This window comes from Laetiporus sulphureus, assembly GCF_001632365.1.
Source record: "Laetiporus sulphureus 93-53 unplaced genomic scaffold LAESUscaffold_107, whole genome shotgun sequence".
In the NCBI taxonomy this organism is placed as follows: Eukaryota; Fungi; Basidiomycota; class Agaricomycetes; order Polyporales; family Laetiporaceae; genus Laetiporus; species Laetiporus sulphureus.
In genome coordinates, this window is record NW_024468616.1 from 7247 (window position 1) to 26063 (window position 18817).

At 46.4% G+C, this 18817-nt stretch overlaps 3 protein-coding genes across 3 annotated transcripts; all 3 read right to left on the reverse strand.

Annotated features, from left to right (window-relative positions):
* Positions 1–405: 405 nt before the first annotated feature.
* Positions 406–1104, reverse strand: LAESUDRAFT_60182 (uncharacterized protein). Its single transcript, XM_040903068.1, has 2 exons — positions 742–1104; positions 406–688 (listed from the first exon to the last, which is right to left on the reverse strand). The coding sequence occupies exons 1-2, from the start codon at positions 975–977 to the stop codon at positions 562–564; spliced, it is 363 nt and encodes a 120-aa protein (XP_040757591.1). The 5' UTR covers positions 978–1104; the 3' UTR covers positions 406–561.
* A 6656-nt stretch (positions 1105–7760) lies between these two features.
* On the reverse strand, positions 7761–9305 carry LAESUDRAFT_718467 (uncharacterized protein; the record flags this gene model as incomplete). Its single annotated transcript, XM_040907431.1, has 3 exons — positions 7761–7800; positions 8375–8484; positions 8526–9305. 3 exons carry the CDS (start codon positions 9303–9305, stop codon positions 7761–7763), a joined length of 930 nt encoding a protein of 309 aa, XP_040757592.1.
* Positions 9306–16404: 7099 nt separating this feature from the next.
* LAESUDRAFT_718468 (uncharacterized protein) lies at positions 16405–17366 on the reverse strand (the record flags this gene model as incomplete). The annotated part of the gene is made up of 3 exons (XM_040907432.1): positions 16405–16938; positions 16978–17123; positions 17225–17366. 3 exons carry the CDS (start codon positions 17364–17366, stop codon positions 16405–16407), a joined length of 822 nt encoding a protein of 273 aa, XP_040757593.1.
* Between the last annotated feature and the right edge of the window lie 1451 nt (positions 17367–18817).

The window sequence follows — 18817 nt, forward strand, 5'->3', positions numbered from 1 at the left end:
GCGGCCGGTTCGCGTGCCGTGGTGGTGAAGGACGCGCGCACGCTCCTGGCCGCTGTAGAAGGGCGAGAAGAGAATGGATACGCAGAGTGCGGGCACACGATGCCTTGCGTAGGCTCATTCGCACATGCCATCGAGGTCGGCAGATGGCAGTGGGTTGATCAAACGAGAGGCAGGGAGACTGGAAGGTAAATCTATGCGTCCTGGGGCGACGCACGATACAGGGTGACCGCGACTCACCTACGGCACCCATCCAATGCCATCCAACCCTCCCTCCCTCCTCCTGGAGTGCCGCCACCACTGGGTTGACATCTCCTGCATACGTTCGAGCATTCGTGAGCCACAGTGATTGGGCAAGGGAGTGGGCGGCAGATGGGGTGGGTCTGCATGGACAGCTTGATGCGTTGGGCGCTGGAAGGGCGATGGTTCGGGGTGAACGACAGCGCGGGCTCGCATTCGTATGCCGTGGGCAACAGAGAGGACCGTGACCGTTCAGTACGCGTGGGCATGCTCGTAGTTGCCGCGAAGTCGAAGACGGCACGCTGGGGAAGAGCGACCACGTTCTTACCGAAGTCTAAGGTTGAAAAGTGCGTGGATTTCCGAGTACAACTCAGATTTCCAGAGGAGGAAAGAGGAGAAAGATCGACTAGAGACCGCACCGTGAACAACACAGTGCGGTCGGTCATCGAGACTGGTAAAAAAGCAAAATGTTGTTAGCTTTGCGAGTCTGAAATGATAACTTACCTGACGACCTCAACGTCCGACCGCACATATGAACAACAGCCTCTCCGCCCTTCAAGGTCACGTACGATACTTGAAAATGTCAAGGAATGCGCGGTGAGGAAGGCTGAGGTCCGAGATAGAGAGGCGAGAGGCGAGAGGTGAGAAGTGGGAACAGGCGCGAGTCCCCGATTGGGAAGTGAAAGCGGCAGCAAGAGCGGATCTAAGTACAGGTCCTGGAGGGTCGCAAAGGGCTCCATTCGCGGAGATTCTTGGCATACATATAGGTGAATGGTATAGCGAGAGGTCGCAAGCAGCGCCTAGGGGATAGAGTGGATGTACGGCGAGAAAAAAATAAAATGAGCTACGCGCTGAACGGGCGCTTATCGAGCGAGCTCAAAGAACAATGCATAGAAAACAAACCGGACAGTGATAATACTTGAAATAATGATATGATGAGGAGGATATGCATTCCTAGGGGTCGCAAAAAAAAAACGGAATTTAGAGCACTTGCTCAAGTTTTTAGAAATATTCTAGTCACAGTTGACAGAATGCAAAAACTTACCTGATTGCGCAAGCTTTCGCGCATGATCCATCGCGTCGAATGATTGCGACCCTTTTGCAACCCCGAGAATCGAAGCAGAGCTTTCAAATGAGATTGTTTTCAAGAGGATAGGACATGATCTCGAGGAGCTAGGAGGTGCGCACGGAGGAAGGCCGAATGTTACATTCGGCCCGGGTTATATAGATAGGGCTTCCAGGAGGTTGATTCGGGTTTTCTGGGTCTCATTGATGCCTTCTAGACCCTTTACCCTTTCCTCACTGGACTTGAGCGCTTTCTTGGCAGCTTCCAGTTCCATCGTTAGTTTGTGGATCTGGTTGCCGTGCTCTATTTGTGTGGCCGTGTGTTCACCGATTTGTCTCATAAGACGATCTCGGGTCGCTTCGACAGCCAGTCACCCTTCCCGTGCTTCAGCTACCTCCCTTCGCGCAGCGTCAAGTCTGCTGAGTAGGCGATTGTAGTCATTTTGGAGGTGCCTGTACGCACGGCGCATGTCCACAGGTTGAGTCCAGAAACCGGGGGTTTCCTCCATTGGTGGGAGAAGACCGGGCCGTGCCAAGTAGTAACTCTGCCTATTGTCGGGGAGCCTGTATCGCTCATACCCTGGCGGAGTTCCTGAAGCGTGACTTGACCAGACATAGTCCTGTCCCCTTACCGCTCCTCCATGCCTTGCCACCACATCTACTGGTTGTGTCCGATATCACTGTCGATCCTCTTCTGAGTGATCTCGAGCTCGGATGTCGTATTCCCATTGATGGAATCGCCTCCCTGTTCTTGGCTCATTGGGATAGAGAGTGGCGAATTCATCCGCCAGCCTCGCCGAAGACCCCCTTCTCCTGGGAAGCGCTTCTAACATTGCTGGTGTCATAAAGTATCGGGGAGTGGGAGCAAGGATGTTGGTGTTGTTGAATGATGACAGAGTGGATGCTCCGGGTTCTGGACCCTCGGGATTTAGGTGTCCTTCCACGGAATGTTCAGATTGCGCGATTTCGGCCATGTTCGGTGTTGGTACCTGGTCGGGGTTTTGGCGACCTGTTCAGAAAGGTTCTTCTTCGTCGCTGGAGGAAATGCCGTACTCGTTATCGAACAAGAGGTGATACAGCTTCTGGTCGTCTTCTACGGGTTCGAGCTGTCTGGGAGCTTCCCTGACTATGCGGTGCAGCTGGTACTCGAGCCTCTCGTAGTAGTTGATGATGACTTGGTAGCGATATAGGATGAAACGAGCTTGGGCGACGTGGGGTTGGTAAATGAAGTCTGCCCGAAAGATGACGCTGATATGCTCGTAAACCTGGTCCCACTCTACTGGTCCTGGGGATACGGTGTATATGGACGTATATCCTTCCAACGAGAACCTTTGCATTCGATGTTGAAATTTACTCACAAGCTTGTCGAGCTGTTCTTCACCAGGGCCTCGTAATGACCCAGACACAGCTTTAGAGTCCTGCTACTCCTAGTAGGTCTAGTTACTATGAAGTCCTGAGTGGCGCGGTTCGCAGTCGCAGAGGGGTCTTTGTGATCTTTGATTATTTCACCACCAGTGTCCAACTACCTCTGAAGGGATGTAACCTTGGTCCACCTGCCATTCCAGCAGAGCTTTCTGAGAGTTCGTCCCACGCCAAACGACTATTTGTCTACGTAGGTACTGGTAACTAAACCCCTAAGTAAGTCAGAACTGCGCAGGGGTTGAATACACGTCTGGTGCCTCTTTAGCACTGAGCAAGTAGGTTTATTCCCTCGCTACTCGAGGTTATGCAGGTCTCGCTGAAGCGGTCCAGAAGTGTTGCTGATTTACAGCTTCAGGGCCTTTTCAAAGGTGTTCCGTACCTCCCGCAAGTTCTCCCTTGTCTGCGGTTGTTACGTCTGCTACCCCTAGACCTGGTGGCTAGGATGGCGACGTTAGAGGATAAATCCTCCATATAGCATGGCAGCTAGGCTGAGGATAGTTTATATGGACTAGCAGACCCGAACATCAGATTACCCCGCTGGTCAGTCCAATATAGGAGCTGCCTCGTTGCTGCGACGTACTCGATATCGGTACCCTTTTAAGGAGCACTGCATCCTTTCCCCCTAGAGGTGCTGACATCAACAGGCACTCCTGGCCCTTCTTGACAGCCCTAATGCAGTTTTAACCACTAGGTTTGTGTAGGAAATCCCCTTACGCCTGGGGTCGCAGCAGAGTTTGGGACTGTAGTATGTCACCCACTTTCGCAGGAGGTTGGTTTAGGGCCTATGTATCCTGACTGACAATCCACGTATTCGCTTCACCGAAGAGGTTTAGCAGGGCACGGCTAAGTCCGAGGAGAGTTGAAAAAAGCCCTGACTGGGCACGATGAGGATGGAGTTGATCGACAGTGAAGTAGCAGTCCAAGGCGTCGACCGGTGCCCACAGACTATAGAGAGTAGTTTCGAGTTATGTGAAGGATCTCAGGAACTCCTGGGTCCGCTCTCGCCTAACCCGTCAGGGTTGTTTAGCTTAAGTGGAGGAGTAAAGACCAACTCAAAACTGAGGGGTAGGCCTCAGCTCGAGCGGGTATATATACAGGAGGGGCCAGACCCCTGGTACTGGGTGTAAGACCCTGCATACCCTAGGTTTGCAATAATACATCATTATGGCATGCTATGGCGTGCTCAGGCCTAGGGGAGTCCGTCTAAGTCTAGGAGTGTCTATGGAGTTCAGGCTTGTGATGTCACTATGATGTAGGGTCATGTGACTGATTCATGTCCGAAGGATGTCCGAGTGGCGTGGGTATACTAAGATATACACGTGGAGGCATAGTGGTATCTTCTATATATAGTAACTAGGTGGATAAATAATGGTCCGTGGGCGCTTGAGACTTGTGGCGCAGAAAAACCATGACAACGGCGGCTCACCTAGTATAGCGTCCCAACCCACCCTACGTTCGCTCTAGCCCACATACGTGCTCCCTGAGACCCAACGACTGCCCTCCTCCTGCGTCGCTGCTGACCCATCGCCGTCTTTCACATGCGTTCACTCGCTCGCAAGCTGTTGTGATCGAGTGATGGCATGCGTGCATGGCAGATGTGGGAGGCCTGCAGAATCAATTTGAGCGGAGAGAATCTGGTGGTGGAGAATGGGGAGAATTCGGTGGTGGTGGATGGGGAGAATCCAGTGGTGAATGAAGGAGGCAGTGGTTGGTAGGAGGTGGGTGCTGTAGAGAGCACGCGTGCGTGCTTGTTCGCTGAAGAGTCAATATCGTTCGAATGAAGGCTAATACTCACCTGAAAATTGAGAGCGGGTGCCATGCTAACCTAAGCAGAGGACAATGAGAGTAAATGGGAGGAGATAGACATGAATGAGGTTGAAGGAAGATGAGGGGAGGACGACGCGAGCACACTCACTGATCGGGGAGTCAGATGCGCTGTGCACATGAGGGGAAAGGGCACGTCGTGGAGCCTTGAAAACAGTACTGACGGACTCGAAATTTTGCAGTTGAGTCATTTAGATGTATTGCTAGGGGGCCCCAGCACTGACTAGCGAGCGGATTGCGATGCACGAGAGAAAAAAGCAAAAAGTCACCAGGACCATAACGGGCGCTTACCGACTGAGTTGAAAGGGCATCCCGTAGAAACACAAATAAATTGCGGAATGATAAGAATTTAATTAGCTGGGTGCTTGGGATATAGAGTGAGGGGGCCCCAATAAAACCGAGGTGATAGAAGTAACTGAGGGTCTTAAAAAGACCAATATTGACCAAACCACCACCGTGAGGAAACCTGCCCGATTGGGAAGCCTACAGCGCCCGTTCCGCTCAACTGGGCATTGGGGCCCCTTTGGGGCCTTCAAGATTCGAAGCGTGGCTTTCAGATGAGGGTATTTTGAAGAACATAGCACAAGAATTGAATGTGCTATGGAGGGCCCTCTGAGCATGGCCATTAGGGGCTAACAGCTCCCGGTATATAGATAGATTGGTGGTATGCACAATGTTCAGTCTTTCACATTCCATTCTCAAGCATGTGGTGCGATAGTACACTTTTCTCCTCATTCAGACAATGTTCTCACACCTTCACTCTCCCAGAACACATGACACCTGAGAGATCAATGTCACGCTCTGCCTCTATCTTTCCTGCAGCAAAGCAGCCTCAGCTGAGCTCCAGTGCATCATTTAATGAACATACTCAGGTGGAAAATCAAGCATTCCATGCTCATGGATTCCAACCTCCAAGCCAATCTATGCTCCATCCTTCCAAATTTTCTTTTGTGGAAGGTACTGTGCCACTGGTAGCTGCAACATCAAACTCCGTGCCAGTGTCAGCGCAGCCACCAAAGCCTGATGGTCATGAAAGCCCAGCGAGTTATTTATAATACAGATATTTTAATCAGGGCGTCACCATAACACTGACAATTCTCAGCCAACATCAGTTGCTCAAGGTGAATTGTGCAGCTTGACGGGAGCAATGAGTGAATTAATGCTGGAAGTCCGAAAGCTATCAACGATGATGATGAACACTTCAAGTTTGCCAACCTCGAATAGATGAAGGCATGATGTGGATGTGGATGACGGAGATGTGGGGGACAATGAGAGCAATGCACAAGCAACAGTTGTCCAATGGCAGATGCGCAGATTCATCCAACATCGATCAAAAAGAGACAATCAACTGGCTGTAAGTCTTGTAAAATTCTGTGCCTCTTCTAGCTGACATTCTTTTCAAAGAGGATATCTGTGAGCACACTAGGCACTTGATGCAATGTGACAGTAGAGATTCACCAATTGAAGAGACTTGCATGGCATCTCGCAGTGACATTCTTATGTGAGATGGTATAGGTGATTGCTGCACCGCTTCCTCTTTTCGCCTGGACTTAGGATCAACTCCCGGCTCACAATGGAACAAGTCTGCCATCAAGGTGTTCACACAAGACTTCATTTCTGTTGGCCTATACCAATGCCGCAGTGAAAAAGCAATAGCTGTTGCTTTCAGATCTCATTTCAAGTCTCTGAAGAAGCATTATGAATGACAGGCAGGACCAGCAGAGGCAGAAACTGACTGCGTCAATCAATACACAAAAGATCAGAGGAGACAAACGGTGAGTGTAAAAGTGTTAGATCACAGTTGCTTTCATCTTAATGCCTCTATGTCAGCTGTTTCAACGCCGACTCAAGATAGCAGTGCACACACTGCAACTTTGAAAACATGTCAGCATTCTGCGATCTCTGGGTCCTGACAGAATGAGCTCAGATGAACCGGACTCCATCGACACTGGTTTAGATGTGTGATCATACCATGTATCTATACTGCCATGGAGGAATCTGGCCCTCAGAAGTTGGCTGCACATTTTTGACAATACATACCTTATCTCCAAATTCTACATGCAAGAGAATGGGTGGGGCAGATTTTCCCATGCACACGCCATCATCTTGCCTAGCTCTGTGCATCAACAAGATTACAGCATCCACTGTGCAGTGCCCTGTTTGCCTGCCAATGCCTACAATCAAGACTGAATTCGTCAGTTGCATCCTATTGAGGTTGACAATCTGAATAGCCACCCTGAATATGACTTTGTCCATGACGAAGAAATGCTACTGTAAGTCTTTTTGTTACTGAATGATCTGCTGCCAATCAATGGCCATTCACTTTCAGTTTGTCTCAATCAAGTATGCCCACTGTCCAGGCAGATGTCGCTGGCTGCACCCTGCACCCACATTGGTGGTAAATGGATGAGAATGGAAGAATTGCTTGCTTTATAGAGCTATTCTTCACCTAACTTCACCGACGCACTTTCCAGTTGGCTGTCATTCCCATTTTCAAGTAAGCATAGTCTCCATTACACAGGCCAGCCATTTATCACCATGAGATTCCATCGTAATACATAGGTACTATCCCCTACTATACAATTCTTGACATACTACTCAAGTCTTCCTTCCAATGAAATCTCGTGATTCAACTGAGAACTTATTGTCTGACATGATTAAATCTGATGCTCGAACTAAGTTATTACACAAGCAGGGAGTGTGGAAATCTTTACGACGAGAAGCTAAAGCCTGAGACAGCCATTTTCAAAAACATGTTTATTGGAGAAGGAAAATGCGAGTGTGGCATGCGTATGATCAAGCAAGTGCAGATGCTGTCAGTTAACAACACCAATGGGAGGGAAGTGAGAGGTCTGCCCAAGGAAAACCATTTCTGATGCTGTGTGCGTTTGTAAGCTTACAGAGCAAATTGATTGCAGATCAAGGCTCGTCGACAGAGGTGAGGAGCATGAGGCAGCCTCGTAGTACTGACGCTCTGTGATGGACAGCTCAGTTGATAGACAATGCTTTAGACAAACAGCAGACAGTGAATGTGTCAGAAACAGAGAATGTGACCATGCTTCATCGATTTGCAATGCACCACGTGTACATATGCACTTGGAGCTATGCAGGAAAGGCCCAACCTCAATAAGCTAACAGCCACAGAGGCTACGCCAATATGATCATCCTTTCCCGAATGGGCTTCAGTAAATCTGCAAAAGTGGCATCAGCATTCAATCCATCTTGAGACTGCAAGTCTGCTCTTCGATAGACCTGTCATTTGGACAAAGAAGCAGTGGAAGGATCAGAAAAAGGATTTCTCCCATTCTGAATGCCAAATTATCACGGAACAACTAATGATCCAACTCTCCATGATCAGGCCATTCTCAGAGATCGAGAGCCACCTTCAGCAGGCAAGCAAAGTGGGTGGGCCTCATGCTGTTCTGGTATTCCTCAAATATTTACGACGACCCCTGCAACATCATCTGATCAAATTTAAGCATGCCATGATCATTACAAAAGATGACTTGAATGATCTGGCAATGGCCCTGATCTACAATCAGGAGCCAATTTATGAGAGTAGATGATGGATACTCATGCATGGGAGAGGGAGGATAAACTGGTTAGATTGGCTCATTGTGAAGGAAGGTCTGCAGAAGAAGGGATTACAGATGTTGAGGGATAATCAATCCTGGTCTTAGCCTTCAGTGAGGAAGGAGCGACAAGCATGGAAGCAATGGAGTGGAGGGGTTCTTGCACTTCACCTGTACGCCAAGCGTGAGTGGGACAATCTCCGTGATGTGCATATCAGGACCATATACCTTGATGGGAACACTAAGCGACTCACCCAGAAGATGCATTGCCTTGAGACCCTCCTGGTAATTTGGACCACCATGACAGATGTAGATCTTTGGCAATCAGTGGAGCCTTGTACTCCTTCAGCAGGCAGATAATACCCTTGAAGGTGGCGGCAACATTCAGGAAGTTCACGATATTACTGTCAATGATGAGGATCTTGCCATCAGGACGAAGCTTCCATGGGTGATGATGTCAATGATCATCTTCGCATATTCATATGTCTGATCTTCAGTCCGCGTGCTGGAGTATTCGCCATAGTTCGGGAGCTCATATGCAAAGCTGTGAGCAGTGATGGCATACACGATGGATGCACCACCACCAGCGACCATCATCCAGATGCAGCCCTCTGGACTGACAATGGTAAGCTTGAGGAAAGCACTGGGTGAAGCATCGAGCTTCTGGATGTATGCTTTCTCCTTGGAAAAGTCACGGCCAAAAGGAGTGGGCCAAACCTGTGTGAAATGTAAGATACTAGGACTGGATGAGATGTGCATACTCATCATTGGCTGGTCAGGCTTTGCAGCCAAGTTAAGGTGGTAGATGGTCAGCTCATCACCATTGATGCCATCAAGGCAGATGAGCTGGTTGATTTCGAGATATGCAAAGTACAGGTCAACATAAACGAAAGAACGGATGAGAAAGTCTACAAGGGTCTCCTTCTTCACCTCAGGTACATGCTTGAGGAATGTGTTCGTAATGGTTTGTCTGGATGGGTTTGGTGCATTCGTGGGCAGCTGGAGAGTGAGAGCATGTTGACACCATGTCAGGCAGGCAGACCACGTAGCAGGAGAACACTTTGCAACATGAGGTCCCCATGAGCTGGCCATCTGAAACAGATATTGAATAGCATCACCTGTGGCTGAGTGGAGAAGCAGCATCAGCACCCTGTTCTTTAGCAGCCCACCCACCTTCCACGTCATAGACTAAATCAGCTCCTCCATGTGGCTCACAATGCCAGCGAGTGGATCGACAACATAACTGAGTTGGGTAGAGTGACTTAGGCCCCAGCTGAGCACCTTGCCTATGTGTGATCCTGCCCGAGTGCAACGGCGGTGATGGTGCTGTTGAGCTGTGTGAGCCAGATGAGGCTATATTGTGTGTGATTGCATGTGCTGGCCTTGGCTCAAGCTCGAAAGACATAAGGTCAGTGATGGGACATAGAATGAGGAGGGATGGGAAAACTCGCTGACCACCGCTGTCAGCCAAACTGGCACACTAGAAGGTTGCCCCTGCTCTCGGTCATCACAACCAATCAGCATCAAACACAATTGCAGGCCAGCAGAGCAAAATTGGCACATGTACCTGCATGGAGCTTGGACTTCACCACATTGTTCACATAGATAGGCAAGAATCGCACATTGAGGTTCTCTCTTTCGGGCACATAACTCCTATTGTCCCCCATTCCTGGGTCTGAGCATGGAATTTCTGTTCATGCCCTCAGGTGAATGGGTCTGCATGGCTCGCATCGTGCAACCCTGGCTTAGCTATAGTTAGAATTGTACAGATCGAATGCAGTGTAGCCACTTTGGACATATCGGGAAAACATTTTGGTGCCACAGCAGAGGCATGCCTGATGATTCCCTGATGGCTCCTCAATGCCTCATGAAATATACCACATTGCATATCACTTTTGCATGAACGAGATTTGCCCTTTCCACAGGAGACATGTGCTGAATATCATGCTGACTGCATAGGGAAATCATATTCAATGTTCCAAACAGAAGCACTGTCAATGGAAGTGGCATGATATCCCGATGATGTGTGTGGAAACATTTTAAACACATCAGGACATCATCAGGTGATGATTCCACAATGATCTTATTATAAATCAGCTGCTTCTATGGGTGCGCACATCCAAAATGATGCTGTGGTGATGCTGCTTAGTTGGAGATGGCAACATTGCATTTTCAGCTGAATTGCAAATGTTATGTGCTTAAGAAACCACCATATTGTTTTAACAAAAGTAAGTCAAAATATAACCAATTAAATGCTCCGAGAATCCCATCAAATATATTTGTGTATCATTTAGGCAAAATCGAGGGTGTCTTCACCATGAATTTGAAGAAAATATTGTCACACCATCGTGACTGTGATTGTGATGTGTCCACAATGATTCTGCTGGAATCATGAGCTGATGCCCCCAGTGAGACCAGGGGAGGACGACATGAGCACACTCCCTGATGGGGGACTCAGACGCACCATGCACACATGAGGAAAGGGCACCTCATGGAGGCTTGAAAACAGTATCAAAAGGCATGAAATTTCACATGTGAGTCTTTGAGATGAATAGCTCAGGGTCCTCAACAATGATGAGTGAGCAGATTGTTGATGCATGAGAGGAAAAAGCAAAAAGTCGTGAGGACCATAACGGGTGCTTATTGACTGAGTTGAAAGGGCATCGCATAGAAATATGAATAAATTACTGAATAATCAAAATTTAATTACATGGCTGCTTGAGATATAGAGCAAGGGGGCCCCAATAAAACTGAGATGATAGAAATATCCGATGGCCTCAGAGGGACCAATGTTGACCAAACCACCACCATGAGGAAACCTGCCCGATCAAGAAGCCTACAGCACCCATTCTGCTCAACTGGCATTGGAGCCTCTGAGAGTCGAAGTGTGGCTTTCTGATGAGGGTATTCTGAAGAGCATAGCATAAGAATTGAATGTGCTATAGAGGTCCCTCTGAGCATTGCCATTGAGGTTCAATGGCATCTGGTATATAGATAGATCTTTATGTGTCTTTTTACAGGGCTTCTGATGGGCGTGGTGCATCCTTATGTCTATCATCATGAAAGATGCAACTCTGAAAGCAATGGTGGCCCTTGTTTCCCCAACACACATCTTTACTGAAGCCTACTATCAGTGTAGAGGGATGGGAGGTGAGAGCACCTCTTGATGGGCTCAAGATGAGGAGTGTAAGCCTTGTAAAGGCAGGTTTCAGGATACTCATATGACTGAGTCAGTGTCACAAAGCACAAAGCACTTAACCCAATTAAGGGCAAGTCTGCTTGTGTGACCTGCACAAATAAATCCACAACATAAAAGCCTGCCACAAGGGCTAGGCTGAGGATGGTGCACAGTGGCATACAACCAGCAATCAAGGCAAAGCCCCAATGCATGGCCTTGCACAAAAAGTGAAAGGGGGGAGCTGGCCTGCTGGCCGCATACAATAGTATAATGAATCTAAGGTCCTCCCTTAGATTCTCATGGGCTTGTATACATGTAGGGCTGGACCCTGGTCACTCTAACTAAGGTGTACCTACCAGTGTCCTAGCAAGCTACATGTGGGAAAACTATGCCAGAACCAGTAAGGGCTCTGGCAGCAACTATGGCAACTATCTACAAAGGCCATGGATACGCTGAGATAATCCTACCTAATCCAATGAGATAAATGCCTGTAAGTGGGCCCACTGTTGAGGGGCCAATGGGTGATGGCCAACAGGGCACATCACAATGGTTGCAACATCAGATGAGAGGATCTGTCCAAACTCAGAACAATGAGTGGGATGATCAGTCTTCATCTAGATAAGTTGTGGGAAGATCCAGCCTATCCTGTACCTGGCTATACTGTATGCTGGTTGGTAGGGGGATCCTGCCTATTGGTTTAGGCAGCAAAGTGGTGCCACTATCTGGGTGACGAATTGGGTGCTTGCTAGCTTGATGGTTCAAAGGGTTCCTTTCTGGGCAAGTGGCCTGGTGTCACGTGATCAACATCTAACAACTTCCAAATAGGGCAAGTGGCCAGTGTCATGTGACTGGGTGGCTGAAATCTAGGCACTTGGTGGTTATGTGGTAGACACAGATATATCCACAATGTATGTGGCAGTATCGTGCTGTTTGTCCAAGTATCCACTTTGTGAGACCAATATGAAGGGTGGTGTCTGAATAACCACTTGTGATTGCCAAATGAGGACTTTATGGTGCAAAAAGAAAGGTGCCACCTAATACTGTGACAGTCAGGATCGATTGCTGAGCATGACAGAGGCTATTGGAGAGCAGCTGGAGTACTTCTAGGAGCTCGAACATGTTACATGCATGCTCAACTCTCCAGGAGATTCACTTGTTCTGCAAACTGACTTCATCTACATGCTTAAGCATGTAGATGTCTGCATTGATTACCTCAAGGCTGATGTGCATGGTTACTCCTCCACCAGGAAACCACTATAGACACAACAGTGCAGGACATCAAGGATAGAAAGGAGGGCCTTCCACCATTGCACAATTCCCCCCTCCCCCTTTGCTGAAGATGGTGGACGATTCAGCCACACTCTCACATCTCAATGAGCCTTTCGGTGAGCATTCTTCAAGCCTTAGAGCTTTTGTGCTGGCTGATGAAATGCTCAGTCTTCTACATGATCTGCAACTGATATGCACAACATAGCATCTACACATACAGTGATATTGTCCTCATTGCCATGAACCCATTGCAACGCATCATACTCTATGGGCTGAAGATTATTCAGGCCTACAATGTCGCAAGTGAGGAGAGCTGCAATTGCACTTATTTGAAATTGCTGAAGATGCATACACCACTATGAGCAGATATTGAACCGGACAAACCATTATTATGTCAGGAGAGAGGTATGTGTATGTGCACTCACTTGAGGCATAAGGTCCTAAGCGATTGACAGTGGGCAGGCAAGACAGAATTTGTATGTTCACATTCATATTCCTTGTGGAATATGTGTCTGAATTGGCTGCAGGCCAAGTTCATCATATATTATCTTGTGTCTATCAACCACTGAATTTAAAGGTAGAGGCAAAACAAAGAGCTCCCTTGATGAATCCAGTGAAGTTGAACGTTACATCTTTGCGACAAATCCAGCTTTGGAGGCTTTTGATAATGCAAAGACCATTCATAATGACAAGTCTTCACGATTCAGCAAGTAAATCCAGATAAGTGACAGTGTTTTCAATTAGTGTGCCATTATTCATGAACCTCAAAGATGCTCTTCGACGGCAATCAAAAACTTATTGACGCACACATCAGAACATATACAGTGAGCCACAAAACTGTTGCAATGTTTGCAATGGGCACATTGTTTGGCTTATATCTCAGGAATCAGAGTAGCTATATATGCACACTTATATATATTAGAAAGCCTATGATATGAGCTTTCAAATGATATTTGACTGGAGTAAATTGGCCTTATCTTTGTTGAGATATAAATTATTCTTTATAAAAAGTGCATTGCAACAGTTTTGTGGCTGACAGTTTTATGTACAAAAATTTCAAACTTCAGTACTTTGTGTACCCTCCCTTTGTCCTCAACAAATCTCTAACCCTGTCTGGCATGCTATTGATTATATTTTGACAGACAAAAGCCTCAATACCACTTCACTTCTTTTGTACCCTATTCCAAAGTTTTATAATTCCTCCAGGTGCATTTTTGCCTGTTTCAGCCTTCTTTTGAGATGGTGCCAGAGGTGTTCTATAGGATTGAGATCTGAAAACTATGCAGGCCATACATAATCTTAAATCCATGCTCCTCTAGCCACTTCTTGGCTTTCTTGCTGGTGTGCATGGAGTCATTGTCTTGCTGAAATATTACATTATTCACAGTTTTCCCTCATTTCTCTATGCTATTCTGAAGTTATTCCTTCAGAATAGAAACATAAAGGTCTACATACATCTTTCCATCCATCTTGAAAGCATATCCAATTCCCTCCCAGTATATACACCCCCACATTATCAGGTTTCACCTCTAAACTTGAGTGTTCCTTCTATCAGTCTATCGCTGAAACCCTTCCCTGGCTTCTTTCACATCCATTTCCTCCCATGTGAGCCTTATCTGTTAACTTTGATCTTTTCTGAACAAACAACCTCATTTTAGTCCTTCACAGTCCAGTGCTTATGGCTAACAGCAAACTTCAGTCTTTCTCTCTTATGATGTTTAGAGAAAAGAGGGTGTTTGTGCTTTATCACAGCCTTAGACCAGCACTTTTAACCTTTCTATGCATAGTCTCCATGTACAAAGACTGACTGACAACATCTTGGAGGAGTTTTGTCACTTGAGCAGCAGTATCTGCCTGTTCAGTGATAAGAAGGTGAGTGGCATAGCATATGATTCCTGGATTGTGCCTGCTAGGATGACCTCAACCAGATGTAGGCATGTCAGGACAATGTTCAGAGTGTATTCAGGACATATTAAAGCAATGGATACCAGTCAGATGAGCAATCTGTCTGGCAGAATGGCCTGGATCAAGTAAAGAGAGAATTTGAGCAGTTTGAGGAGCAGAAAGTTTTTTCATGATGATTGTGTTGAAGTTTAACAGTCTGTTTGGTGTTTATTGACTCATGTTGAAGTTCAACAAATATCATATAATTCAAACCTCAAACCTCAAAGCAAACAAACTTCTGCAAGGGCACATTTTTATTTTCAGAACTGTCAGCCACAAAACTGTTGCAATGCACTTTTTATAATGAAAAATTCATATCTCAACAATGGTAAAGCCGATTTACTTTATCTAAATGTCATTTGAAAGCCCATATCATAAGCTTTCTAGTGATATATAAGTTTGCATATATAGCCTTTCTGGGTCCTGAGATATAAGCCAAACAATGACACCATTGCAAACATTGCAACAGTTTTGTGGCTCACTGTACCTTGGAGTGTTCTCAAGTTATCTACAGCCACTCACAAAATGGAACCATCACATCTTTTATCAGCTCTGCGGGCACACTTCTGAAAGAACAAAAAGATCTAGGCCTTATTGCTGATGTTTTAAAGTTTCAGTTGATCGTTGCCACTGCACGATGTGCGCAGGAAGGTGTGTGTGATCTGGGCACTGAGTATGGATTTAAGTCATGTTGTCAGAAAGGTGTGATGGCCTTGGCTGAGTTTTACACAGGATATCGCCACACTAACGTGAGGTCTGTATCACTCCAAATAGTGTTGAATGCTCTGCTCATGATCATCTTGGGTAGATTTTATTGGCAGCCTTGAGAGGGACTATTCATCGAGTATATCGACCATTGTTAGAACAAATATGAATGCAGCACCGAAGGGCTAACTTCTGGAACTTGTGTCCTGTGTGCACAGTAGAAATAGAATCCCATTTTGACTTGACATGCAAAACATACTGGGTTTGAGCCAATGAGTGTGTCGTGCTTGAATATCTATTCATGAGCTTGAAACGCTAAGCCATTCATGATGTACTACTACAAGCTATAAACTCTACAGACTAGATCAAAGGATATCTCGACAGAAAGAAGCCAAGGTGTGACACGAAGCCAAGAGGGAATGTATAGCAAAGATGGGTAAAAGAAACCTCAAACTACTACATACACCGGGGGCATGGGCCCATGATTCCGCCCGAAACATTTTGGACACATTGTAATAACAGTCCAAATAATTATGCAATGTTTTTAGTGCATACATTTTGGAATGATTTTGAATGTTTTAAAATGTTTGAAGCATCAACATTGCGGCACAATTTGGATAGCATTCATAAAGATGCAAGAAATGAGACCCCAATGCTGCAGATGACAGCATTCAAGCATTATTGCGATAGCATCCTAAATGTTTCATGGGAGAAAATCTCAAATGATACCTGTGAGTGGCCATTATATCTTCAAGATGTTCCCAATGGGTTCATTGTGATCGCATGATTATTATTACTATATATAGTAATGTGCTAACCATATTAGGACATCCGTGATGCATTCAAGATGATTCCAGCCAGCACATGATGGAAAGCATCTGGGTACTCATCGTAACATCACATTGAGCACATTTGTAATGTACCCTTAAGATCCATTCAAAATGATACCAATATATTATATGAATGCTGGCCGGAGCAAAATCGTTGCCTCATCCTGGTGTCTTTCTGAATAATATCACTATTATTCCACAATGAGCTCACTCAAGATAATTTAAATTATTCCGTGATGTTTACATCAGTAACATTAGAGTTACATTGTGACTGTTATCGTGATGTGTCCAAAATGTTCCCAGCGAAATCATGGGCTCATGCCCCTGGTGATACAGTGCTGAACACATCAAGATCGCATCAATTTTCTGAGGCAATATTCAAGACATGGCAATTCTGGGGTATCTGGAGTGCACTAGATGCAGTTGTGACATGGTGTCGAAGGACAGCATGGGGGGTGATGGTGGTGATGAGGCTTGTAGCAACAGGCCAGTGAGTCATGGTGATGGTGTCATGGGATACAGTAGCATTGAGACTAATGTCAGCGATGGAAATCTCACCAATGACAGCATCAGCACCAGAAGCAGCAGCAGCGTCAATGTCAAAAATGGAAGCGGTAGCATGGGCATCAAGAATGGAAGGGGCAATGTCAGTGTTGGCATCATCAACAGAAGTGGGACCACATTCAATGACAGTGGAAGCAGCAACATCGGCATCAGCATCATTGACAGAAACAGCAGCACATTTAATGGCAGAAGTTGTGAGTTCACTGATGGAAACAACAGAAGGCTGGCTAGTTGCATCGAAAACCACATATTTTGAAGCAAGCTCCTCATGAACGGCACCCTGTCCTTGAAGAGATGGATAATGGCTGGTGGTATGTTTCTTTATGTGCTGTTAGAATAGATAGAAGAAAACCCAGACTGGACTCACTAGAAGTTTCTTGAATAGCTGAATCTCAAGGCCACACTGAGTACATGTCACCTTGCCATCTGAAAGCTGACAGTTGAAAGGTGTCTTGTAAGGCTGGTCGATGTACCTAATCACAAGCATCTGTGGATGGAAAAACTTGCGATGATCTGAGGGTCATCATGTGAGCTGTCAATGGCATTCTTCGCAGTCCTCAGTCTGAAAAAAAGTATGTTTATTCCATGCATCATTATGTGACTATGAAGCTCACCATGGTTCACTGATGTGAACACTGCAAAAGGTCCTCTTTGGCATTTGCATGTGAAAGATTTGAGGTAGTCGACGCCTTGCCATGCTTTTGCTTGATTTTGGTCTTCGAGCAAGGCATGGGGAATAATAGTGGAGAGAGTCATCCAATGATGTCTCCGCTTTTGAAGAACTTACAGTACATATAAACGCTGGCATGGCTGCATGAAGCCATGGCTTCTTTGACACAATTATGACTTCTAGAATACTCATGGCAAATGCATGGAGGGTGAATATTAGATAACAGCATTCATCAGAAAAGGAGTAGAGGATGAAGAGCAGGTAATGCTGCATACTGTCTGTCAACCATCGACCTGTACCGCAGAACTCATGTCTATGGATGCTAGTTACCGTTGAGGCCTGAGGCCTCAAGAGGACTGTTACATGTTATCACACTCTTGTGCTCTGGCATGAAGGTTTCCACGGCTAGCTTCCTTTACATGAAACTGTTGCAGATATTATAAAGACTGTCAATTCCCTTGCTTGAGGTGACCTTGGTGAGTCGAAGCACACCTGCCATGTATGATTGGGATTCTAGGTGAGTGGACTGATTTTCATATGCTAACAAGTACCATAAGGAGAGCAATGTCGGCCATGACTTGATGCTTCTCACAATGGCAGATTACCTGGCAAATGGGAGGGAAAATCATGGTGATTGGGGGCCAATGCTCCTCTACAAGTTGAACAGCCACAGTCACAGTGCAGAGCCAGGAAATAGGTGTAAAAGTCAGCCTCTATCAGAGGCAGTGGCACTGAACACAGTTCATCAAAGTTGATGGGTGCAGCCTGGACTCTGATGCTTGAAGCTGAAGTGCAACATCTTCTGCGAAGTGAAGATGATGTCAAGCTAATTTCAGCCCATTCATATTGTCTGAAAAGGCAACTCAGAAGGCATGCACTGGGGTGAGATCTTGTGAGTGACAAAATATGTGCACGTAGACACTGACTCATAATTTATGAACGAGAACTTCCTACCAAACAGGAAGGAAGGAGAGGGGCATTCCAACCACATTGAACTTGGCATCTGAGCCAGCAAAGGCATGGGCAAGATCAGCCTCGATGTCACCCAACTCGTGCTCATTGAGGATTTTGCTGACAGCCCTGCCCTCTTCAATATTGAGGATGTCGGATCTAACTCCGTAAGTGACGTGCTCACATGTGGCAGCAATGATGATGCTGACTCATCTTTGGGCATCCAGCCTGAAGAGTGAGAGGATGAGACACTCACATGGCATTCTCACACATCGAATGTATCCTTCAGTGACCAGGTGACATTGCTGATAGCAATGGGCAGCAGTGCAAATGGAATGATGAGACATGCTGATTCTGGAACTGCATGGTATCACCACAAATTTGACACCCATCTTGGAAGTCAGCTCAAGTGCACAGCCAGGCTTGAGAAGCCTACACTGATGTGCTGTGTGATCTATGTCAGGTGAATCCAAGCAATCAATAGAACCATACATACCCTTTTAGATCACATTGCAGGATATCCATCTCATAGCAGTAGATGCTGCATGCTGGTGGAATGAGAAAGCTTGCAGGCACTGCAGCATCA

Coding starts and splice junctions, on each gene's coding strand:
- LAESUDRAFT_60182 (XM_040903068.1), bottom strand. CDS start 977: ATGGAGCCCTTTGCGACCCTCCAGGACCTGTACTTAGATCCGCTCTTG. Junction 689..741: donor TCGGACGTTGAGGTCGTCAG/GTAAGTTATCAT, acceptor CTTTTTTACCAG/TCTCGATGACCGACCGCACT.